General features: G+C 38.6%; 1 protein-coding gene across 1 annotated transcript in view; it reads right to left on the bottom strand.

Annotated features, from left to right (window-relative positions):
- LOC113541231 (contactin-associated protein-like 2) overlaps positions 1–20,795 on the bottom strand; it is a 245,380-nt gene extending 224,585 nt beyond the window's left edge. The window contains exon 1 of the mRNA XM_026938097.3: positions 20,417–20,795. Coding sequence (XP_026793898.3) covers positions 20,417–20,501 — 85 coding nt within the window. The 5' untranslated portion in view covers positions 20,502–20,795. The remainder of the gene's footprint in view (positions 1–20,416) is intronic.
- Positions 20,796–27,010: the final 6,215 nt, after the last annotated feature.

Genomic DNA, 27,010 nt, shown 5'->3' with positions numbered 1-27,010 from the left:
AGGGACCTAAACACAACCAAGGAGTCGGGAATGCAAAGGAATTTGCGTTTTCTCAGGTGTAAAATATAAAGGTTTTGCTCATGTTTTTCAACAACTATAGAATTAATCCAAACATGTTCAAGGTCCAAGCAAGATCAAGGTTACTTAGACATTCATGAACAATAAAAATGACTAAAGCACTTTAAAATAAGTTATAAACTTGACTTTAAATTTGTAGTTGGATGACCAAACTTAAATTAATCACAGCTTTCTCTTATTATTGGAATCTAGCTTATGGTCATAAAATAATCAACACTTCGTCTATACAAAGACAAAGTGGTGATTTATCATTTCTCTACATACACTCTCCTCACACGACTGCCACCTGGGTGCTGAACGGGCATCGTCACTTCAGCACCCCGTTGTTGTGGATAGTGCAGGAGCACATGGCTGCAAGGCGGGGTGGCAGAAACACACAATGATTGCAGCGGTGGCTCCTCCCCCTCCTGGAGAGTTCAAGAGAGTAAAAAAGGGCGTGGCAGACACCGTAAGATGAGCCAGTCTTATCTTGATGACACCGATGATCCCTTCCTTCCTCTCTCTCTCTCGCTTTCTCGTGTGCACACGTTCTTTCACTCCCTCATACACACAGAAGACAGAAGACAGTGAAGAAGACCACGCTCCCTGGCAACGACACAACGACACCCCGCCACTCCAAGAAGCTCCCTTTTCGCCACGCCCTAAGAAGGGACGGCCACAACGCCACTCCTCTTCACCCTCACTCTGCACCTCTCTCACCTACCCTGCACCAAAATTATAAATAAAAGAGCACTTTTCTTCTCCCCAAGTCTGCCTCCTGTGTGTTTATGTTCAGCCTCAAGTAGCTACACCATGCTACATGAAAAGCAATTTAAATATTGAAATCCCAGCATGGTCTCATAATGGCAAACTCATCAGAATTCAAAACATTCACAACTTGTCTGAAATGACAAAAATAGTTAAGGTTAGGGTTAGATGCACATAACCTTTCTAAAATGTTATGCTTATTTTTTATTATCTTTAATTCTAAAAATGACATTTACACTCAATCAGTATTAAACAATTTTGGAAACATTTGTAAATAAAATTTGTTTGGAACCTTCACAGTTTTAACAGTGAAATTACGTTTCCAGATCAGAGTCATTTCTTAAGTCGTGTACGCAGTAGAAAGAGGTCAATCAGCTAATCTCCCTTCAGATGAATGGATGCTACTGAAAGCTGCTGACACAGCTGAGTATTCCCGAACTGAGGATTGGAAGTGAGCCTGCACTTGTACAAAGTCAATAAAAGATCTATAAACATCATGCTGCATGTTCCACAGGCACAGAGTGAGACACAGTCCCATGTTCTCCTGCACTGTACCTTATTATTGGCTTTAAATGGAACATTGATTCAAGATATGGGATTTTAGCGGTGGCCATTGTTAATTAACGTGCAATGTGTGAAGTCCAACGTGCCAGCCACATGCCAGCCACTTGGCTCTGTAAATAAGTGAAGTCGTGTCGGAATGGTGCTTCATAATAGTTTTGGGTGCAAATGGACCACCAGCACTTAAAATGTATTCAATTCCATTGTTCTGTAAATTATAGATAGTGTAATACATGTCCCAAAAGATAACATTCCATAAAAGATTTGTCCAGATTTTATCAATTACAGAAAAAACAGACTCAAATAACTGGCCCATAATGGTAATTAAAGGTTCTTCTCTATTCCCTCATCCATGTAAAGCTAAAGCAATATACTTTATTTAAACTTTGTCATCTCACAAGTTTGATATAAGCCTTACATAAATTCTCCAGTACTATAAAATATAAAATATTTATGCAATTCTTATACACGGACAGTGCTTATTTGTAAACAGCAAAGAAATGAGTATACTGGACTGTCAGGCTGGTAGTGAGAGTATGGATATACAGCAAACTGTTTCTTTACACATGAACTAGGCGAGGAGTCCATTTATTACAGTCTCGCAGGGAAAAGATGAATAACAGTACTCCTCTCAACGGGTTTGTGTGTTTCTGTGTCAAGGATCCCTAAGTAGCGTGTGTGTGTGTGTGTGTGGGATGGGGATTTTCATAGAAAATATAAAATAAAACTCATATATGTCAACTGCACTTGTCATCGACTGATATTAAAACTGAAGTCTCAAATGTAATGACATACAGTATTTCCCTGCTCTATCCTGCCATCATGGCTGTGAGAAAAACACAGTGAGTTGAGACGAATGCAGTTCTACATGCAGGCAAAAACAAGCCAAAACTGAAACAAATCAGAAGTATACACCTGATTACAGCTTGGTTCAGGGCAGCTTGGTCATTCCATCTCTGGAGTTCATATCAAGGTTCATTTGCTTAATTTTTTGTTGACTTTTATTTGAGTGATTGCAATTGCTGTGGGATCAGACTGTTTGTCCCGACAGCTCAATCATAACATTTTCTGGCTGCACAGTGGTACAGCGAGCAGTGTTGCCACCTCACAGCTCCAGGGTCTCAGGTTTGATTTTGGGTGAGTTTCACGTTTTCTCACTGTGTTCACGTGGGTTTCTGGGTTCTCCAGGTTTGTCTCAATGCCCAAAAGCTTGCAGATAGCTGGATTGGCTATGTGAAATTTCCCCTAGGTGTGAATGTGTGTGTGCGTGGTGCCCTGAGATGGACTGGCATCTCATCCAGGGTGAATTCTCCCTTCTTATTCAGTGTTCAGAGGATAGACTCCAGACCCACAGCTACCCTGACTAGAATAACCGATTACTGAATGAATGAAAGAATTAATTAATGAAGGATACTTGCTCTAATCTGCTCCCATAACACAATTCAATGAATAAAACTACTATTTGCATAGCAGTGAACAGATCAGGTGATTTAGAAAAACATTTTATTATCTCTGTGATATATGGATAATGTAACTTTTTATTATGTGCTTAACATATGGGTAATGTAAGTGATTAAAAAAGTGGTTTTTAGACATGGAAATGTGTCCATTTTATCGCTAAATTTCTATACTAGTGCTTTGTGTCAGGATATTCAAAAGACTAAAATACAGTCAGGTACATAAGCATTTGGACAGCGACACAAAGGCTCATTTTCCAAAGCATATCACATCATCTGTCAAACATGTGGAGGCAGTGTTACGGCATGTGCATGTATGGCTGCCAGTGGAACTGGGTAACTGGTGTTTATTGAATATGTGACTGCTAACAGAAGTAGCAGGATGAATTCTGAAGTGTACAGAAGTATACTTTCTGCTCAGATTCAGTCAAACGCTGCAAAACTGATAGAACGGCGTGTCACATACAAACGGATAATGACCCAAAATGGACGACGAAAGCAACTCAAGCGCTTCTTAAGGCAAAGAAATTAAATGTTCTTAAATGTCCAATGACCTCAACCCAATTGAGCATGCTTTTCATTTACTGAAGACAAAACTGAAGGCAGAAAGACCCACAAACTAGCAGCAACCGAAGGCAGCTGCAGTAAAGGCCTGGCAAAGCATCTCAAGGGAGGAAACTCAGTATTTGCCAGCTATAAAGCTTCCTGACGCTCTGTTTTCATTGCACCACACTTCCCGGCCTTGTTAGCATACTGTGTCTCCTCCATCTTCTGCCTGTGAACAACAGCAAGCATGAGGAGACTCCTTGGTTTTATATACATCTCTTAAATGCTGCACTTGTGCACTCTGGAGTCAAAAAATGAATCTAGGCAGAACAAACACACAAAATCCAACAGCATAACATGACATCTCTATAACCTGCCTTTGGATTACTCTGAGTTGACACACACCTGAAATACACTAGCTCTTTTTTTTTTCTCACAAAAAACCCCCACGAGTTCAGACATGTCTGAACACAACTTGATGTCTCAATGTGCAGATATTTATCAAATGTAACTGAAGTTGAAATGTAATTTATTCATTAAAATTATACATAAAATAAAAGTTAATAAGGAACTTCCCCAATCATTAGTTTACTATTACTATTACTACTTACGTAATTAACCACTATTCCTTGATAGTTATTAACCATAGTGATTTAGTGTTCATTTAGCACTAGTCTTTCATCCTGCTTAGACCTTACAAAGCTAGTAGAGCCAATCTATTTCTCAGTAAGCAGTTCAGTGATGTTTCAGTGATTGGGAGCAATCAGATGCAGTTTTGAGACGAGCTGGTGTCTGTGAACACTCATCTTTAGTGAGGGACGGCACTACAGGGAGCAACAGATTGGCTTTGGCTTTTGTTGTCTTTTTATGAAAAGCACTATGGAGGAAATTCTACACGCAGACATGGTCTACAGATGCTGAGCAACAACGTCTGTGTGATTGTGTCACATTAATTCCAGTCATCCCTAGGAGCTCTATTCCTTTAATTTTGCAGATTTTTTTACAACTCTTTTTTCTTCACTATCCTTTTACAATAAAAGTTTGAAAATACTTTTTTGACAGCAAATTATGCATAATTAAGCTAGTTTGTAGCTAGCAGACATGCTCTCATTTACCTAAGATTTTGTGTGTGTGTGTGTGTGTGTGTGTGTATGTGTGTGTGTGGTTGATGCACATGAGAGAGACAGAGAGAGAGAGAGAGAGAGAGAGAGAGACAGAGAGAGAGCGAGAGAAAGAGAGAGAAAATATTTCCATCCAAATGTTAAGTGAATTTTGAAAATGTTACCAAAAGCTTAATGTTTTTTCTAGGTATTGTTATTACTGTTATGTTAAAATGGAGTAACAAGAGCACCATCCATTGAGTTACTGTGGGACTAAAGCACACTTGATATGTCAAAATTTATTCCAAAAATATATTTTCACCCGGGTGGTATGATGGTACAGTAGGTAATGATGCTGCCTCACAGGTCTGATCCTGAGGTCTGGTTCCTTTCTGTGTGGAGTTTCACATAATCTTCCTGTGTCAGTGTGGGTAGGAAGATTTGTGACTTTAAATAGCTTCTAAGCGTAAATGAGTGTACAAATGTGTGTCTGATGCCTTATAATGGCCCGGTGTCACCCTTAATCTTCACTTTACTGGTACTCCAGCCTTTACACCTTAGAGTTTCCATCCAGGTTCTCATAAGCACAAATTCAAAATCCACATAACAATTGGATGGGGGATGGGAAGCCAACAAAAGAGAGAAAGAGAAAATCAAGGTAAGCTTCCTTACCAAGGAAGCTGGTAAGGAAGGGTGTTCAAACTGCCTATCACACTAATAACAGTTTAGAATAGATGATTCATACACGCAATACACATGTAGGCGGACCACATTCTGCCCAGCAGCTTGGTTAGGCAGTAAATAAACGGGGAATGTTTCTAAAAGAATGTCTATTCATGTTGGCAATTCCAAATGCTTTGAGATCTATGGTTTTCTCTGAATTTTAAACATTTTACCCATACATAAGAGTCAAACAACTCTGACTGGATATATATATGAAGAAAGGAAGTGACTCAAAGATCTTCATTCATAGCTCATCTCTTGTGAAAAATAAAAAACTCACACAGATTTGCTGTTATTAGGCCTATAAGTGTAACTAAAGCAATACTGTGGATTTAAAGAAGTATAGTAATTACACATAAGTATAGTTACAGCTACATCTCAGGTCAGTCAAGCACTCTAATAAAAAGAATATTAGACAGTAAATGAAAGTGTTCTATGCCTTTTTTGAGGAAAAAAACTAATTGGTAAGAAATCACTTGTATAGTCCCAGTGGGATGTTTTATATGATTAAAGACAAGGCAAAGACGAATCCTTGGAAACATTTTTCATACTGCCACAGTGCTGGTTCCACTAAAAGCCTGATATAGCAGTTACACCTCATGAAATATAATTTCATTGCAAGTCAGATTATGCTGTGCATTAGTAAATACCTGCAAAACTCTATTTGGGAGAAAGTTAAAGAGGTAACTACTCAGGTCTTCCAGAAACGCTGCCATTTGCCACACCCTGTTCTTCCATATTTGGTGAAATAAAGCAGGGCATTACATCATTTTCAGTAATAATTGTTTAAAAAAAAGGAAACACCGTCTCAGTTCCTTTAATCCAAATGTTTAACTCTGGAGTAGTTAATTGCCATTTTAAACTTTTCTCAACACTCTTGCTTGCTGCTCTTTGTTCAGTTGGTTAAACACATTGATCGGCACAGACTTTTCACAGTGTAATAATATGAAAATAAAATTACATATTTAGTTTGTCCTCCCCTATCACACGACACATACCATCGGGTAGGATGAGGGATAATGTGTTTCCTCCTACACACACGATACCAGTCATTGCATCTTTCCGAACTTCCGAAATACATTCGGAAGAAAGTTCTATCTGGACTTTTAAGCATACATGAGATAACAGATCCCTGCAATTGGCTAGCGTCACTCTGATTAACTCTGATAAGTGCTCTTTTGGATTGCTGTGGCATCATCTGAATTTTTTTCCTGCAAATGGTGTCAAAGCCCCACAGTTCATATTTTGTGAAACCAACACTAAGGCCATGTGCACAATGTTTTTGCACCCCCTTTTTAGGCACAATAAGGGTGAATTCTGTACAAAATCCTTGTGTGTTAGGGACAAAACTAACAAATGATCCTAAAGCATGTAGAAGGCAACATGCAAGTGTGTTTCACTCCCTCATCCATATCCATCTGATACATGCACTATACAGGTCTACCTCTTGATGTTGTTCATTCACTCTGTTACTGTATAAACATGTATATCTACTACAGTTTTTTCACCTCTGAATCTTTCTCACCTTAGATGTGAGTATCATAACAGAAGTTAAGGACTTCTCAGTCAATAAGACTGCTGCGTAATAGTAAGAAGAGACAAAAACACAGGGAAAGATCAAAATATTGGTGCTTTTTAAAAAATATTGCACACCTTGTATGTGGAGCGAGGTACAATCCTTAATCTGTATGCAAGTACTGAGAACTGTTAAAGCTAGAATTTATGTTAATATCGAACAGTCAGTAAATTCTATAATGTTTATTTCAATACCAGCAACACTATTCACAAATACACCACCATTGTAGGCGTTATCTCGGATGCTGATGAAACAGCCTACAGAGAACATCAACCCCTCTCTTAATGTTAGCAAAACACAGGAGATGATTGTGGACTACAGGAAGAGACAGGAGAGTGAGCTCCCCCCATTCACATCAACGGAACAGAGGTGGAAAGGGTTTGCAGCTTAAAATTCCTTGGCATCCACATTTCCAACGTCCCCAAATGGTCCACAGTGGTGAGAACAGTCTGGTGGTGTCTGTACTTCCTGTGGAAGCTGAGATGGTTTGGAATGGACATTCTCATGAACTTTTATCGTTGCACCATTGAGAGCATTCTCAGTGGCTGCATCGCAGCCTGCTATGGCAGCTGTTCTGCTGGCGACCGCAGGGACCTACAGAGAGTGGTGAGATCAGCTGAGCTCATCATCGGCTGGAAACTCTCCTCTCTACCGGACATTTACTTGAAACACTGCCTGAGGATTGCCAAAAAGATCATGAAGGACAGCAGTCACCCAGGACACTTGCTCTTTCATAGGCTTCCATCTGGCAGGCACTACCAGAGCATCCAGTGTGCACAAATAGACTGAAAATCAGTTACTTTGCCAAAGCCATCAGGCTCTTAAACAGTCAGTGACAGAATAATTTGCACAGCCATCTTTTTGCACACTACTTTGCACAATGCACACTTAGTATGTACACTTCCCACCCATGTCTATGTATATTTTGAGTATTTTTACTTACACGTATTTTGTGTAAATTTTGTATACTGACAGTTTATTGTTTTGCCCTGGGGGTACTTTGTATTTGTATTTGTATATTTTGTTTAGTAGATGTTATATGTTAATACAGTAAATGTACAGTAATTGTTAGTTGAGCTTCCACAAGAATTTCAATGTGAGCCTGAATGTGTGCAAATGACAAATAAAAATTACTTTCTGACTTTGGAATAAATGCTGTACCATTTACATCTTAACCGTCATCAATTGTAAACGCAGAGTAAAAAATTTACAGGCATACTTATTTGATTAAGATAATGTAAGCCATATCCATTGCGCTTACTACACCAAGCGAGAGCAAGCACAACGCAGCCTTGAGATTGCTCAGAGCAATGACACCAAACTGTGCAAATTGAGAATCAAACAAGAAGAGCATAGCAAATTTCCTTGCCGTTGATGAAAGCAACAGACATGACAAATGTGATCAGGTGCTACACACAATCCACTACTGGCAGACATGCACTGTTTGTTGAAGATGAAGGCCTGAGGAATTCTATTGCTCACATTCTGTCACAACTGGCAACTACTTGTAGCAGACAAACTTAAAAACACATACAGATAGATAGACAGATAGATAGACAGATAGACAGACAGACAGACAGACAGACAGACAGATAGATAGATAGATAGATAGATAGTAGTGGTGTAACAATGAAGCGTATCATTTGATATAAGGCTCTTGTTTTTGATACATCTGTGTATCAAATTACATATTCAACAGACTGTTTAATAAAGTGGGCTATTAAAAAGTATCATAAAATACTGTTTATATTATGTGAGGTGTAATAAACATTTAACCTTAATCAAGCCCACACTCCCTCCTGTGAAAAAGTAGCATTATTTTTATCTCGAATCAGGACATGCTACAGGCATTAGAATAAAACATGTTTTCTTAAGCATGTTGCTTTTCATGAGCCAATACATTAGCTTGCTAGTGTATTCATGAGCCAATACATTAGCTTGCTAGTGTATTCATGAGCCAATACATTAGCTTGCTAGTGTATTCATGAGCCAATACATTAGCTTGCTAGTGTATTCATGAGCCAATACATTAGCTTGCTAGTAACTCACCAACTCACCTCTAACAGACAAATAGAATTGTCAGTAAAAAATCAACTAGACATTGAAACACAAACTCTAGGAATGTAACTAAATATGAATACATTATTCAGAATAAACAGATACGTGTTCTAAACAGATACAAATGCAGATATGGATAGGAGGAGCACTCTTTGCTTTTTTTTCTTTTTTTTTTTTTTAGAACAGTTTGCCAGAAAGGGCAAGGGCATCTAGCTGATGCTGGAGGACTGCATCAGGACTGGGATTCAATGGGACTCAACCAACAAAAGTCATACAAGAAGGAATTTTTTACCTGCACACGGGCACAAGTGAGCACAAAGCATTCAATATAGCATTCAATCATTTATTCAAAGCATTCACACATAGCATTTAATCATTCATTCTTACTAACTGTCTAAAATAGAGGCCACTAATTACTCATTTTTATGCTTTATATGTAGTATTCATAGGTTGGTTGTTAAATAAGAACTAATAATTAAAAAAAAAAACCAAGTCAAATAAAAAAGCATTATGAACCAAATATCAAGCTTTTAGGCAACCGCTGTTCATGGCTCCACCAAAGCAAGCATGCTAGTTAAATAAAAATGCTTCTCTTATTATTTCATACATTGGGACCCCTAATGTTTTAACATTGTTTTTATAGTTATTTGCCTATTTGACTGGTCACATCATCATTATTATTATTATTATTATTATTAGTAGTAGTAGTAGTAGTAGTATTGGAGGTCTGTGAAAATTATTTTACACTTAACAGGATCCCTGGTTGCAAAAAGGTTCGAGAACCCTTGCACTACACAATAAGTGCACATATAAACACTGCTTGCTTGTACAAATAGTAATGCTGAAGGTAGAAAAAGGATCAGGATTGCAAAGTGAAAACAAAGACTATGATCCAAATGTAATGTATGATCACTGTATCAGCAGTGCAATTACTCCACATTTGACCTGTTAGTTTGTAAGCCCTACATAAATACACACATAAAGTACACTGATTACAGAGGAAAAAATACACCGGGAAACCATTTGTTAGCTCTGTTCAGACAGCTACACAATACGCAGAACTCTCGTTAGCCCCTCTTTTAGTAGAAATAGCTACCTTTTCAATTTAATTACCTTTAATATTTCATACGCGCACATGAAAGACAAACAGTGCTTCGATTCAGCACTGCTAATGACGCCACTTTAACAGGCCTGTGCTACCTCAAGAGCTAATAGCGGTGTACTATGCTAACGCCAGAGTTTCACTAGACAGACTGATGGCATCAAATGGACGATAGCCTCTGCTGAGACTCACTTTTGAATAATGGATGGGACTGAAGAGGCCCTTTAAAGATGAAATACATTCAGGCCCTTCTCAAGAGGACATCTACTTCAGGCCAAGAGTACCCAACTACACAATTTTCAAAACCCCAGGAATTTCTTTTAATAGGAGGAGTAAAGCAGTGGCAGAGCTCATTTTAATGAGCTAAATGTTCTCACACGTTTGGAGAGCAATCTGCGCAAAACGGAACATATTCAAAATTACAGCAGGGTTTCAGAGTTTTAATGAGGACTTTGCATTTATTTCCATGAAAGCCAATAACAAACATGTTAATCCAATAAGTGCAATTTTCCAACCTTTAGTAGTTGCCAAACACATTATCATTATCTACTAAGCTGTAAGCTGTCCACATTTTTGTGTCATGTATGCAAGTTTTAGAGAAATATTATAAAGTCAGAGACTCAGAGAGGCTGAAGCCAAAACATGGAAAAAAAAAACAAGCACAAGAGCCAAGAGGCAGATTCAGGCAGTCAAACTAAGTTTAGCAGTCAAGTTATCTTAGCTATTTATTCCAGGGAAAGAACTATATATTCAGGCAGTTTTCCTTGCCACTGTTGCCTCTGGCTTGCTCATTAGAGTTCAAAATCTGTATCTAGATTTCTGTAAACCTGCTTTGTGACACTGTTTCTTGTTAAAAGTACAACATGAATAAAATTCAAAATTGAATATAGGCTCTATAACAAGAAGTCAGAGGCATAGCTTTCTAATAGAAGCTCTCTAGTACATGATTGAGACTGGACTTATTGAGCCCAGTACAGAGTGTCTGAAAAACTGTCTAAATCTGTCTGTTTAAAGCCAGGCATTATTGATGAGATACTATAAAAAAGTGTAACTGTACAAATTTTCTAACTGTAAAAAGACTTTCTGTAAACAACTTCACACTTGTCCAACAGTGGTGTTATAATCACTAACAAGAAATGTACCATGACATGAATTATCTGTTTGAATAATTGTTTTTTTCCTTACTAATCATTTCTTTACATTTCTTAGTAAATTTTTACTAAATTTACTAAATTTTTCTACAAAGGCACTTTTGTCACCTGGTTGATTTACTGATTGTCATTGTGTTGATTATGTATATATGAAGTTTACCTTTTTGTCACCTGTTTGAAACAAAACCCTTTGCTTTATCAGTACAGGTAAAATTCCTTTATGATATTTACTCACTTTGACCTTGTGAAAGTCTAGATTGCACCAATCTAATGAAATGTCACATACTGCCTGCCAAGATGTTCAGCTTCATCATACAGATTACCTCCAATTCTTCATTCACAAATATGCTAGCTATATCCACCTACACTGCTGGCAGTGTTCAAAATAATTAACAGTGACTAACTTCCCATTATGCAACCTGGATTTCAGAAAAGCAGCAGCTGAAAGTGGGATATCAGCTTAAAGTTGCACTGATATTAGCAAACTATATGGGGTTACATATAGTGTTTTCTTAAAACCCCTGTAGCCTCCCTTGATTCGAGATAAAGACTAAGCTACTTACTTCAGAGGATGGAGTGTGGGCTTGATTAGGTTACATCTTTATTACACCTTAACTGTTAATGTATCATTCAATACACAGATTTATTGTTACAGCCCTAAGACTTACACACTCAACTCAGTGCAAAAAAGATACTCAGTTATGCTGCAATAATTAATGCACACGGGTGAAAGTAATAAATGACCCACTCTAATCACACATTAACTGGGACATGGCTTTGCACTTGCTATGTATGTAATAACTTAATAAAACTTTTTTTTGTTTTATTGACTAAGTCATACAAACAAATTAAAATATTAAATAAAAGAGGAAAAAACAGTAGCTCTGTAGTGGCTCATGAGGCAGTGACGCAGTAAGCTGGTCCCCCTTTATGAACACAGAAACAGGTCTAAAGTTAGAAACACTGCACAAATAACCTGCTCACTCGTGTCTTGTACATTCTGTCTGTGGCATCATCTTGGTTGCATGCATTCATTCTTGTATAACAGCCTGTTTGTACAAAGTGAAATGGAAGACTTCTTCACCATTGTCTGAACTCAGCTGACTTTTATAAGAGGTCATGGAACTTGGACATTTTAACCAATTTTTTATCCAGTTCAGAGACTTTATTTTTTTTCAATCAAATTTTTGGGACAATTTATAAATTTATTGATTTATTTTTAAGGTATGGAGAACCTGTTGTACATTTGTTTACAATATTAAACCTCTGTTCGTAGCAATTTTTGATTTTAGTTTTATGCAGACAAAAATGAACAATATTTTGTTCAAAATATTCTGAGAATCAAATAAAATTGAATTATGAAGCCAGTATCATGAACTGAATTGAATTGTGGCCAGAGTGTATCGTTACACCCCTAACGTGCATGTAACCAAAAAATGTGATCTAAACAGTGCCTTCCCATACAATTCTTACACTCCTTAACTCGGAAACTTTTATTATAACCAGTATAATTAATGATATCACCTATTAGTGCACATAGCTGGATAGATTCTCTTAGCCCTTCTTTTTTTCTAAAAACGTCCTATTGTACTTTTAGAGCCTATGTTATTAGAGTTAATTGACAGAATAGCTAAAACTAATATGTTAAAAATGAACAGCCTTAGCTGAAGGCCTTTCAAAGGCTCACAAAAATACTGATGTGGCTCAGGTAGAGCTTCTCACCCAGTTAACTGATTACAATGATATTTTGGTGTTTCCTGGACATCCCTAATTTCTTTGGTGAGATCACCATCTGGGGATAGTACATTTTCAAAACGTCATACATAGTGACACCTCCCATTGCATTTAAAGTCTGAAAAATGTGAGGCTTCTTCTGGAATATGCATTTAACAGAAGATGCAATGACTAACCTAAATTACATCAGTCTGCGCTCTTGGAATGGAAATTATTGGATAAAGCTCCAGAAATATCTTAACGTTTATTTTAAAGGGATGCAGAGGTCTTGTGTCAGGGCTTATATGTGCACGTGCTCTGGTGTTCTAATGATGTTCTGAGTCTTATCAACAAGACTTGTTATTTCCCATTTGCTTGTTCCACTTTAGGTACAATAAAGCCATCTGTAGATTTAATAAAAATGTAAGAGGGCATCAACTAAGCTTATCTTTTTAGTCTGCTTTCTCAGAGTTTTTTTACTGACTGTGCTATTCTAGCCACTTCTTATCTGCTTTGCTTAACAAAAAGATTCCCTCTTCCTGCTCTCTTCCTGCCATCTGTCAGTGGTTAGTATATGACTAATTTGACTGCACTCTTCCAACAACAGCACTGAAAATCCCACTTGAAAGCGAAACATTTTTCTATTTTTCTTGGGAAACAGATAACCACATCAACGTCCTAAGCTTTGTTGCGAAATATTATTGTTGCTGTCTTCGCATAACTCAAGCCCTCTTACACTTGCTTACCTAGAGTCACAAATCAGTTGAATATTAAGAATACATAAAAGCTTTATAAACTAATAAACAGCTATACAAACTATAGCTATACAGTGAATGAGCAGCATGTTATTGCTCAGTGTAGCACTCATAAGGTACAGTATTTCAGGGCAACTGATGGTAACACTGTTGTATCATAAATAAACTGGCAGTATGTTTACAAAGTTATGTTTGTGTCATAATGTTTACAATTCATGTTCTTATAGTGGTTTTCATGATGTGATATTAGACATTATATCATCGTACTTATGACAGTTGCATAAGTAAGTGTAATAACATCTGTTTTAAACCATACACCAACTATAGCACTCTTAAAAAAAAATAGCACATCAAACGTTATGACATATTATGTCAATTACATATAATGTCAATATTATACTGCTACATTCCTGGACATATGTCAACTTATCATACTATATGTTATCATATGATATCAGGTGGATGACATGGATGCATCTGTGTCATGGCACAGGGTTCTAATAAAGTGTTACCCCTTTTTTCTAAACTTTGTGAGTGAGATTTAAAATGCGCTTCCTCTGGGACACATGAAGCCAGCCACTGTATCTTTTCAAACTGCTGCTCATGCTATGTCACAGAGCAGCTGAACATTCAGAGGAAACTGCTAACTGCTGTCTTCTGCACCCATGAGCTCACAGACACCCATGATGGGCTACTGTCACACTGACTGATAGGAGAGAAAGAGTATAAGCATCCCTCCAACCCGAAGAGAATGGCCAATTTTGCTCCCTTGGCTCCTGGCCACAGATAGCTGTAGCATTGTCAAGATTTGAACTCATGATCGCCCAATGATAGGGTGAACACTTTCTGTTGTGCCACTCATGGGCCTTATTATAGGCTGTTAATAAAAACCAGGCTCCAGTGCACCAATGGATATTAAGATAAAGATAAGGTCTGATCTGCATCTGGTGTATAAATCCAGCTCTCAGTAATAACATCCAGGTGACAGAGGAACTGAGAGGTACTTAACCCGCTATTCATGTACGTATCTGTGCCACTTCAAGCTTGCAAACTCCATTCACACAGAGGTTAATGAGATAAACCTGCCTTTAATACTCACCTGAAGGGCCACAAACAGTATGCCTACATTCATTTCCATTACACTTTTAAGATTTCAGTTATAGCTTCTTGCGCCTGCCGGAGGAAAAAATACTTTCAATTATATTGACCATTCTTTCAGATTAGCAGTATTTAGCTACATAGTCCATTCAGTTGTGGACTTTGGGTCATATACAGTAAATTGTCTGGTTTAAATCCCAGGGTGAGACAAGATCAAAAAGGCTATTTACAATGCATCCACACAGCTTGGAAAGAAGATACTCTATGCCATAAGAAGGAATTCACACTTAGAAAATAGTGTTAGCTATGACATATTAAATATTCCCACATGGAAAGGATATTAATCAACATTGGAATGGCTGAATGCTCTGAGAGTGTATGAGCACTACCTCTTCTTACATACACACTAGGCAGCAGCACCAGGTAGTAGCATACAGAACATGAAGTTTGCGGAATCTAACTGCCTTGAAGCATGCTTACTTAATAGTTCAAAAAGTTAAGCTAATCAGAAGGAAGCGTAATGATACATATCTCAAATACAAGGCCTAAGGGACAAATCCACATGCTAGTGAGCTGGCCCATGTGAGCTCGGAAAAAACAATAGTTTAACAGCCCATAGTACACTACTGCTCAACATTTTTACATAATCCAGAATTCTCAATAGCGTAGAAATCTGTAGCATAGCCATCCGATTGTAGTTACCATAAACCACTGTATATATGTGCACTCCAGTTGCTAGCATGGCTGGCTTGATAAACATTAAAAAGGTTAAAAGTAATGACTGTGTGATACTCTGGATGTAAGTCACACTTGCACCTAAAAACGATTCAGAAGCACATCACATGGCGGCCTGGCAGTGGTGTAACCAGAAATTAATTTCAGTGAAATGAGGAAATATACAAAATAAAATCAAAATAAAATACAAAAGATTGATTTTTTCATCTGTACATTTAAATTTGTGAGTATGATGTGCTCATGCATTTCGGGTGGATGTCAGACAGCAGTAGGAGTGGTGATGACACAAATTAGCCTAATCATTTAAGGCACAATCTACCGTCAAACAATCTTTCCATATTAATAATGTTGCCATGAAATACATTTATGATACTGAAAAAAATCAAAATAACATGGTAATAATAGGGGAAAATTACACCTTATATTATAAATCCTGTTCTACTTTTCTTGCAATACAATGTATTGATATTGTAGTGGTTCGAATTGTTGTCCTTCCAAAATAAATGTATTAAAATGGAAATTTTTTGTGTCAATTTTTTTTCTGTGTTAATTCGTGTCAATAATGTCTCATGTCAATATTGGCTCGTGAAGCCTGTATTGGGATATGTCTCGTATCATGGCTTTAGTGTATCCTCTCATGCCTATTATTAATACGCCATTGTGTCTGTCTTGCTTAAGAATAATGTATTTACAAACCTAGCTCAGATTTTCTACTGTATTCAGAATAAGGATAATACAATATACAATATACTTAATATACAATGGCAGTTAATGCACAAATGGCAGTTTAGTATACAGAACACACCCTGAATGGGACACTAGTCCATCACAAGACACCATGCACACATACATCCATACCTTTGGGCAATATGTAGTAGCTAGTTCATCTACTGGCATATTTGGGAAGGTGGAAACCTGAGAACCTGGAGGAGACCCATGTGGACATGGGGAGAACACGCAAAACTCCACACACATCCATGCTCAAGATCAATCCGAGATCCTGGAGCTGTAAGGTGCAAAGACTACCCACGGCACCATCTTGCCACTTTTGACTATATTCTCATGCCAAATTCAATTCATTCAGCAAATGCTGTAAATCAAGATGAAAAAATACAAATGTTATTATTACACCCCGGCCATGCATTCAATTTGTTGTATTATGCTGCTTAAATACTCAATTTTAATCTGTATGGTTAGCTAAATGAATTTTACCATGAGTGATTTACACTTTAAGCAAAGCCTTTTAAAAAGAGTTCAGTAGTGCAGTGGTACAGCGATTTCTCACTGAAATACAAACCAATGATGTAGTCAGTTTTAAGATCACTGGCATCTGATGATAAGAAAGACATTCTGAGTCGCCTAGAACATCTGGAATGTCGAATGCGCAATCACTGAAATAATGCATGCATATTACTTTAGTCTATTTATAGAAATCATTTTAGGTCGAAAAATGTTAGCTGACTGTGAGTCACCAAGAATTGAAGCCTTTAATGTGTTGTAATAAGACTTCAAATATCCAACAAAACTGTTACAAACAATTACAACAGCATCGTTTTTCAACTTGATACCACAGAGATTCACAGTAATGCTCCATCATATCCAATAATCCCAGAAACTGAATGAATCATAGACAAGGCAAAGGGACTGCATATCAGTGATCAGCATCACTTTGTTAACTCAGTGTTGAGCCCTGGCTTCCCAGTAAGGGTTTCCATTGTTATAAATGATCCTGGTAGACTCAGACATGCTTCTTCCTTGAGTGAAATACACAGTGGCACATTCACATTCCATTAAAATAACACAGTTACATGTACATGGATGTCATATCAAATCAGGAATAAGTGATATATGACGTAGCTACACATACCCAAAGAATTTAACTGCTCTAGATGCCTACTAATGAGTGAAGGAGAACTGACTGAAAGGCTGCTGGCCATGTCCAAAACACAATTAAATTAATTACACCAATTTCATATCTTTCTAGACCGTAATGCGACATTCTTAATCCACTGGAGACCTGTTGAATATGCACGGTAAATATGAAAACGCAAACAATAAAGCAATGATAATTAAAAGACTCGCTATTCAGAGAAAGCTCCACCAACCACTTCCTTCCCCTGAGATATTTTACTCTGAAATAAATCCAGGTATTTCATTTAATACTCATTATTTTAGGTCAGTCCCTGTAATGGCTGGACTGCTTCTAATTTTGGTCCACAAACCCAGACAATTATTGAAGAGCTTTAATCTCATTATTCAGGACAAGCCTCCACTCTGCGATTATCTGACTCTGCAAGCACATTTATCAGCTGAATGCACTGCTTTTAGTTGCCACTGCTGAAATGTGACTTTTCTTTATGGATGACTGCATACTTTCAAAGAAGAATATTTGCACAGTCCTGAAGAGAATATGTTCATGTCTTAATAACCATCAGCTAATTATATAAACCAAGCCATCTTTGCACAACTCTATAGATTTTTCATTTACAAACTCACACAAGGTCAATTAGTGGAAAATAAAATAACACTGATTGAAGTTTTAGGCTACACTACACTCTAGGTTCTGCCTAATAAATCATTATTTGTGCTTGGTACTGCCAGCAAGATTTGGATTCCACATCAGATTACTATTTATCCTAAAGGGTTATCAAGCCGGTAAGGTAAAATCCCTGAACTGGATGGTTACATTAGGCTGTAGATTTCTGCTAATTTTACCAGCCATATATACAATATACTGCATGTTTTTTTTTTTTTTTTTAAAGAAAATCATTATTTATTTTAATTTTTATTCCATTAACATGGTAGAACACAGCAAATTGCTTCAAAGACACTAGATGTTAATTTAACACCAACTGCCTTAACAAGTAACAAAGTCACTGCTTGACTTCAGCCACATTCACAACTTTTGTTTTCAGTTTTGTTTCAATGCTAGTGGCTTTGCATTTAAAACATGCCAAAAAAAACCATGATTTATGAATTTATATCCCAAATGCATGTTCAGATAGCAGAATATCTACCCAAACATTCACAAACGGTGAGTTCAGCAACCTGCATTTTGCTTACAACCCCAAAACGAACTTCTCCCAGAGAAAACAGGAGCAGGAGTGCAGTGGTTCTGAGCAATACTGTTTATGAGTCGGTAGTTTCAACGATGTAGATATGAATACAATCTCAGAATAAAAGGAGGGTTGTTTAGACTGAGCCTGGTTCCTCTCAAGGTTTCTTCCTCATATCATCTCGGGGAGTTTTTCCTTGCCACCGTCGCCACTGGCTTGCTCATTAGGGATAAATTCACAGTGATAAATTTAAATATTTACAATATATTTTTGTGAATCCATTTATTTCTGTAAAGCTGCTTTGTGACAATGTCCATTGTTAAAAGCGCTATACAAATAAAATTGAATTGAATTGAATAGACCGAGCTCACAGATGAATGGAAAGTAAACAGAACAAAAAACAAACAAATACATATTTAGGCTAAATTTATAAAAGTTATAATATTAATATAATTTTATAAAGCTATAATATAAAATTCCAATGTAGTAGTTCATATTTAAAAACATAAATTCATAAATGATCAAATAACTAAATATAAGTATTAATAAGTAAGTATTAAAGGGGAAGTTCACCTTTCTTTTCACTTTAACCCTTTCTATACACTTGTAGGACAATTTCTAGACACCTCAAGCACTTTTTAAAGCAATTGCTTAAATAATTTGTTAAAACTAATTGCACTGCTAAAAAACTAATTAAACTCATCTGGACAAAAACAAAGCTAGTTACCAAATAGCTTCATAATGTTAGTCAAGAACAAACCATACCTCCAAAGTTTGTAGCTCTGTTCCTTGCCATGCCCCAGTGCATGGAAAAACAGTCGGTACAACTCCAGGTTTCAGATGGTCCCCCTTGTAGTCCACTGCCTCAAAGTGGTCACTGCAGACTCTTTTTTTTATTAGCTCAATATCGGTATCAGTACCATATTCAGGGTGCTGTATCGCTTGTAGCCACAAATTGTGCATGGCTATGTCCGTCATTGGAAATGAGTGGAAATGAACACTGCTTCGTGCTCTGATAAAGCGTTTCCACAGCCTACAACAACGCACCTCATGTTGCTATTACCCCGAGTAAGATAACCAGCCCAAACCAATCAAAAACTGGAGCGGTTTGTCCTGCCGCCTGCACCCCGAAACTATGAACCACGATGGAATATGTTGACCATCACGAAGAAAAGTACGTCTTTGTTTAGTTTTTTTGTTGTTGTTTTGTTCTGTATCTTTAAAAAGTATGTTTTGAGGAAACTGCTTTCCATCCATCCATTTTCTACACAGGGTCGCAGGGGAGCCTGGAGCCTGTCCAAGGGAACTCGGGGCACAAGTCGGGGGACACCCTGGACACTGTGCCAATTCATCACAGGGCACAATCGCACACACACTCACACACACACCCATTTGGAAATGCCTGTCTTTGGACTAGGGGAGGAAACTGGAGTACCTGGAGGAAACCCCCGAAGCACAGGGAGAACATGCAAACTCCAAAGCACACAGGGCGGAGGTGGGATTCGAACCCCCAACCACGGAGGTGTGAGGCAAACGTGTCGTAAATTCATCTGATTATAATTTATTTTGCAAAACAAAAAACCAAATCATTAGTGGATAGAAAATCTTAAAACTGCATATACTGACATAAAACTGTGAGGTGACTAGAAATCACTGAATAAATGTTTAGATCTGCTCAAATGGGAAAAGGGTGAACTCCCCCTTTAATAAAAACAATAGCCTAGAAAGAAATAAAAGAAAGAAAGAAAGAAAATCCATTGAAGACCACCCAATAAGTCTGTGGTACCCATCAGGCATGATGCTCTGACGCTCTCCATCCTGCCCAAATCTTCTCAAACCTGCAACACACTCATCCTCAAGCCACACTGTCCCTGCAATAAGCCCTAAACTATCAAATGCAACTCCCTCCAATACGCCCCAACTACTCCAATGAGCCCTAAAAGCATGAAGAGGAACTTACAGGCGGATGAAGGAGCCGCGTGCGAGATGATGCTGATTCTGAAGATCCACAGGAGCGGGATGAAGCCCGCGCGCACCATCCTCATCCTCCCCAGCCTTCTCCTACACAGTCCACACACTTCTACACACTCCTTACCCCTGCTGACACACGCACCTGGTGCTGGTACTGATGTTTTCTCCTGGCCCGAGTCAGAAAACAGGATCGGGGTTTGCACCGCGGACAACAAACCGCTGCGGATCAGCGCATCAGCTCGCGCTCCGTCTGACCGAAAACAATATCAGTTCAATGCTCAATCCATAGCGGAGTGAATGTCCAGCCATGCGCTTCCTGCCCGGCTCTCAAACTTACATTGACTAGTCTTTCCTCAGAGCTCCAGCCTTATAACTACAGCACCCGCCCCCTTCTTATTTACATTGGTACATTCCTCCAAAGAGTTAAAACTACCCCCCCCCCCTTCACTGGTGTTGGTATAGTCCACAGGACATCACTTCACATAAGCCTACAGCTGATCCACACAGACCTGGACCACTATAGCTCTGAAAAACAGCTGGAATGGACTGACTTCTCTTCTTCAACCTCACAACTGCATGACTGGAAATGGAATTTCAGATTGCTTTTGATCATTTAATGGGAAATATGTTCTAATTATCAATACAAAAAATCTATAACAGTGTAAATGCAGACATCTCATATAGGACATAAAGTGGACTGAACAACAGATTTCAATCAGAGTATACTCCAGGGCAAAAAAAAAAAAAAAAAAAAAAAAGGCCCAACAAATCGTAACAACAAATCATTTGTCAGAAAATTAGCAAGATTTAAACAAAAAGATAAATGGAATGAATGAATGAAAGCCTTTATTGTCATTGTATATCTCTGTATACAACAAAATTAGGAGCCCTGCTTCTGACTGGTGTTATAAAAAAAAAACAAATAACATCAGACAATAAACAGACTATAAAGTGAGTATACTATATAGTATAAAGGTATGTATGTATGTATGTACAGCAAATATACAGTGTAAAGTATATACAGCAGGTGACTAAGTCATAATATTGCACATTGAACATTCAGAACATTCTGAAAAGTGACCGGTGATAGTATTGCACATTCCTCTCTACACTGGTGTAAACAGTTTAGTATAGACACACAGAGTACAGATTGAAATGGAATAAGTGACCATAGTTGAGTAGGTGACCAGAGAAAGTAATTGCACATTTACATTCTACATTTAGTGCATTGCGAGTCCTGATAAATAAAGTGACCAGTATTGCACATTGACATTCTACATATGATATAAACAGCAAGTGTAAACAAAAATAGAGATTGCTGAAATAAGTCACTGTTGTTGGACACAGTGATCAGAGGTAGTATTGTACATTGACAATTTACATTTTGTGCATTTGTGAGTTTATAGTCCTGATAGCATTTGCGAAAAAACTGTCCTGAAAGCGAGTGGTCCTTGTCCTTAAGGATCTGTACTGCCTGCCAGGCAGGAGCTCAAACAGGTGATGGCCTGGGTGTGATGTGTCCTCGATGATGTTTTTGGCCCTAGTGAGATAGCGGGAGCAGGCAATGTCTTCCAGGGAGGGTAGTGAGCAGCCAGTGATTTTTTGGGCTCTGTTGATTGTCCTTTGGAGGGCTCTCTTGTCTGCTGCAGTGCAACTGGAGTACCACATCGAAATGCTGTATAATAGCACGCTTTCGATGGTGGAGTGGTAAAAGGCCACCAGCAGCTTGCACTCCAGGTTGTTCTTCCTGAGCATTCTGAGAAAGTGTAGCCATTGCTGTGCCTTCTTGATGGTTGCTAAGGTGTTAGCAGACCAAGAGAGGTCATCAGATATGTGGACTCCCAGGAATTTAAAGGTGTGGATCCTTTCCACACAGTCCCCATTGATGTAGAGCGGGGCTGGGTCAGCGCCAGAATGAGCTCTTTTACTTCATCTCTGTAGGCTGATTCATCATCTCCTGAGATAAGTCCAATCACTGTAGTATCATCAGTGAATTTGATGATGGTGTTGGTAGAATGAGTGGGAGTGAAGTCATATGTGTACAAAGAGTAGAGTAGAGGGCTCAATACGTAGCCTTGTGGAGAACTGGTGCTGAGCATGATGGTGGAGGAGATGTGGGGTCCAAGCCTAATAGTATGTGGGCGGTTCGTGAGGAAGTCCTTTATCCAGGTGCAGGTGGAGGGAGAGGGGCCCAGATCAGTTAAGTGCATCAGTGAGTGCAACTGGTCTGTAGTCATTCAGGCTGTTGGTGGCTGTCTTTTTAGGGACAGGGATGATGGTAGCAGATTTTAAGCAGGGTGGGATGATGGCTGATGTCAGTAAGAGGTTGAAGATCTTTGTGAAGACCCCGGCGAGCTGGTTGGCACAGGCTTTGAGTACCTTGCCAGATACTCCTTCAGGACCAGCGGCCTTTCTTGTGTTTACGGTTTTGAGCACTCGTCTCACCTCCCATTCCTGTAGGGTGAGATGGCAGGTGCTAGAGGTTGGTGGTGGCACTGAATTTGCATTAGGCCCATTGACCTGAAAGCAGGCAAAGAAATGGTTAAGTTCCTCAGCCAGTGAGGCATCAGCGTAGACGGTGCTGTGGTTAATGTTCTTGTAATTGGTGATGCTCTGAATTCCCTGCCACACTCTTCTTGGGTTATTGTCTGTGAGATGGTCCTCAATTCTCCTTTTGTAAGCATCTTTGGCGGGTTTGATGCCTCTCCTCAGGCTGGCTCTAGCAGCACTATACAGATCCTTGTCACCTGACCTGAAGGCGGAGTTGCGTTCTTTGAACAGTGACTAGACCTCACTCGTCATCCAGGGTTTCTGGTTGGGAAACATTCGAAACTTGTTGTCAACAGTGAAGGAAGTTAGTATGGGATAGCTTTTCCTTTGATTTCTTTAAATGTTTAAGTCTTGTAGCCCATGATGGCTGCATCAGGCGTAGCAGATAACCAAATAATGACTATTCTTTTAAGGAAAAAAAAAGATATTTTTGGAAAATACACTCAGACATGTGTTAGTTTGAATTTTACATCAAACATTTTAATCATTATCATGATTTTACCTTTGCGTACAAGAAGACTATTTAAGTGAATTTCCGTTTCTAGCTTTTCCCTAAACAGTTCACTGCAGCAAAAGTAAATGAGGCACAGGAGGTCTCAGGAGTGTTTAATTCTTACTAATTTTCTGACCAATGATTTGTTGTTAAGACCATTAAAAGCTTAATATTTGCCATTTGGGCTTGGCCCACTTTTTGCCCAAGAGGATAGGCTACAGTCACTTTATTGTTTTAGCTCTACCTAATTATGTAGTGAAAATTCTAGCTAGCAGGCTAGTTTACTATTAACGTTTGCTATCAGTGCTAGCAGAAGGAATGACACGTGTTAAACGAACCACTACATGTCTTTTAACACCATTTATACATCATCTAATCCACTGTGTATAATGGAAAAAGTGCTGTTGCAATGAGCATCGTTATTTTTCACTCCTTCTAGGCAGGGGTATAACTTTACAATAATTAGAGGAGAAGTGCATTTTAGAATTTCTTATTTTTTTTAAATGACTGCTAACATGCAGTGTGACATCCATCAACTGCAACTTTGACAGGTACAGTAAAATGAAAAGCCCTGCCACAAAGGAAAATGACAGATCAAATAATAATATTGAGTGCATTCGTAAATTCACTCTTTAGAGCACTGACACTATATGGCCAAAAGTGGACACCTGACCTTCACACCCATAAGTAGGCCTTCCCCAAACTGTTGCCACAAAGGTGGAAGCACACAATTGTTTAGAATGTATTTGTATGCTGTAGCATTAAGATTTCCCTTCATTGGAACTAAGGGGCCCAAACCTGTTCCGGCTTGACAATGTCCCTGTGTACAAAGCTCTATGGTTTGCCAGAGAGCCCTGACCTCAACCACACTGAACACCTTTGGGATGAATTGGAACCCTGAGAGTGTACTATGCCTTCTCACTCCACATCAGTGCCTGGCTTTACTAATGCTCTTGTGGCTGAATGGGCACATCCCCAAAGCCACGGTTCAATGCATTCCCAGAAGAGTGGAGGTTATTTTAACAGAAAGAGAGGATTAAAACTGGTATAGTCCACAGGACAGGTTTATAGCTGTTATAATGAACGTGATAATGGGAACTATCTCAAATTTAAATTGTATTGGTCACACAAACAACCATACACAGTATGACGTGAAGTGAAAAGCTTTTTACGACTGTCCATGACATAAAAATAGAATTTACATAAACCAGAATATGCTTGTATACAAGTAGAAAAGGAAAAATATAAAATATAAGGGATATAAAAGATGGATGGCAGCAACAGTATGGACTACACTGGGAATAAAATGCAGATATGTGAAGTTGTATGTGCAAGTACAATGCTGTGCAACATCAGGCTGAGGTAGTTGCAGTGAAATTGCTAACATATATAATAAATATTATAAACATGCGCTCAGCTGATCTCACCACCCTCTGGAGAGCCTGTCTGTCCTGCTTGGTGCTTTTACTAAACCAGACTGTGATGCTTCCCATCAGGATGCTTTCGATGGTGCAGGTGTAAAAGTTCCTTAGCACCACAGAGGGCAGTATAAAGTCCCTTAAGTGTCTAAGGTGGTAAAGATGCTGACGGGCCTTCTTCACCAGGGTGTTAATGTGACAGGACCATGACAAGTCCGGTCCTGTGTGATGTGAACACCAAGGTACTGGAAACTGTCCACTCTCTCCACTAGGGCCCAGTTTATCTTGTTTCATGGATGTTCGACAAAATTAAACGTAACTATAAAAGGATAGAAAGTTGGTTTTTAATAAATAAAAAATGTAATCAGTAAAATCTGTAGTTTCATTCCAGATCAAGTGATGGATAAAATAATGAAGTCTGATTTACAGTCATGTATAGAAAGTACACCCTCCTTCAATTCTACGTTTTTATTTATCAGGGCCTAAATAACAATTGAACCTCAGTAAACAAACAAATAATGGGGAAAAAAAAACAACAGATTTCAATATGTAGTCTTTTTTTTTCCAAAAAATAAACCAACATTCAGAAACCAGGTGGGAAGATAACCCTATAATTCAGTAACATGTAGAACCCACTTTCAGCAACAATAACTTGAAATAAACATGTTCTGTAGGAGTTTATCAGAGAAATTTTGGCCCACTCTTCTTTACACCATTGCTTCTGTTCTTTGATGTTTGAGGGCATTCGTTTTCATTTGAGGGCAGCTGTCTAGAGTTGTGCATAGCTAGACACTGATATTCAGATTTGGTATAGTGATGATTCGTGAACATCATCAGCTCATGTCAACTGCTTATCATTTTTGGTTCAACAATGTTGACAAAACACTATCCATCCAGAGCACTACTATTGAATGGTATCTAATTATATTCCTATATGCATATGCTATCTATTTAGCTAATATGCTATCTATTTAGCTAATGTGACAGCAGACAACAAGTCTCCAGTAGGCTTTATATTCAGAAATCATGAATTTGCTTAAAAGTGCTGTCTAATAAAAAAAAAAAATTTAAATTGTGCTGTTTGCACTGGTTCAGTGTATGTTTGTGTGTTGGGGGCCCATGGTAAAAATCTTGCCTATGGCCTCACAAACCCATGGGCCATCCCTGAATGTGATTGTGACACTCTAACAAGTTCAGGCAGAAATGAGGAAGCCGGAGGCATACTTGGAACAAGTCACAAGGCGGTTTATTTTACTTTTGCTTTTCAGCCTTTTTTAATCACACACATGCATGCATGCACACACACGGCATCTAAATAGGCAGCAGCATAAGCAGCGAGTGGACAGAGGATTCTGTCCACGAGTCGCTGGAATGCCTCGGGGGCCCCAAACAACCCAAAAGGAAGGGTCACGAATTGGTGTAACCAATTGGAAAAGGCTGTTTTTTCACGAGATATTAGAATCAAGGGGATCTGCCAATATCCCTTCTTCAAATCCAGTGTCAAATAAAAGTGAGCTGCACCTAACTGATCAAGCAGTTCATCAATGAGAGGCTTTGGGCAAGCTTTGAATTTAGACACCGCTTTGACTTTTCTAAAGCCCACACAAAATTGGACCATCCCATCAGCTTTGGGCTTAAGGTGTGGAGTTTTGCTCCAAGGTCAAGGCCAAGGTCAAGAACATTCCGTGAATTCCGTTTTTACTGTTAGGTCTGTCCTCCCAATTTTATCCGAATGACCACGAGCACGCCGCGAGACTTGTGACGGTATAATACTTTGGAAGGGGAGAACCCCATGGAGGCTTGCGGGACCACTAGTACTGCAAATAACAGGGACTCTAGTCACTTATCCCAATTCCGCACAAACGAACTTAAGAATCATGTTTTTAAGCATTTGATTAAAGTGTTCAACCAGCCCATCTGTCTGTGGATGATAAATGCTGGTGCGAATCAATTTAATCCCCAGCAATTTGTAAAGCTTGCATAGTGTTCATGGCATAAAAGATGTGCCCTGATCAGTCAGGATCTCTTTCAGGATATCATGGATATCAAGTGTGCCTCCACAACCTTTCATGTAGAGATGCTGCTGAGAGGCACCACTTCCGGGTATCGCATTGTGTAGTCC

Source organism: Pangasianodon hypophthalmus, chromosome 22, assembly GCF_027358585.1.
Source record: "Pangasianodon hypophthalmus isolate fPanHyp1 chromosome 22, fPanHyp1.pri, whole genome shotgun sequence".
Lineage (NCBI taxonomy): Eukaryota > Metazoa > Chordata > Actinopteri > Siluriformes > Pangasiidae > Pangasianodon > Pangasianodon hypophthalmus.
The sequence above is the reverse complement of the archived record's forward strand: the minus strand, read 5'-3'. Positions and strand labels throughout refer to the sequence as shown.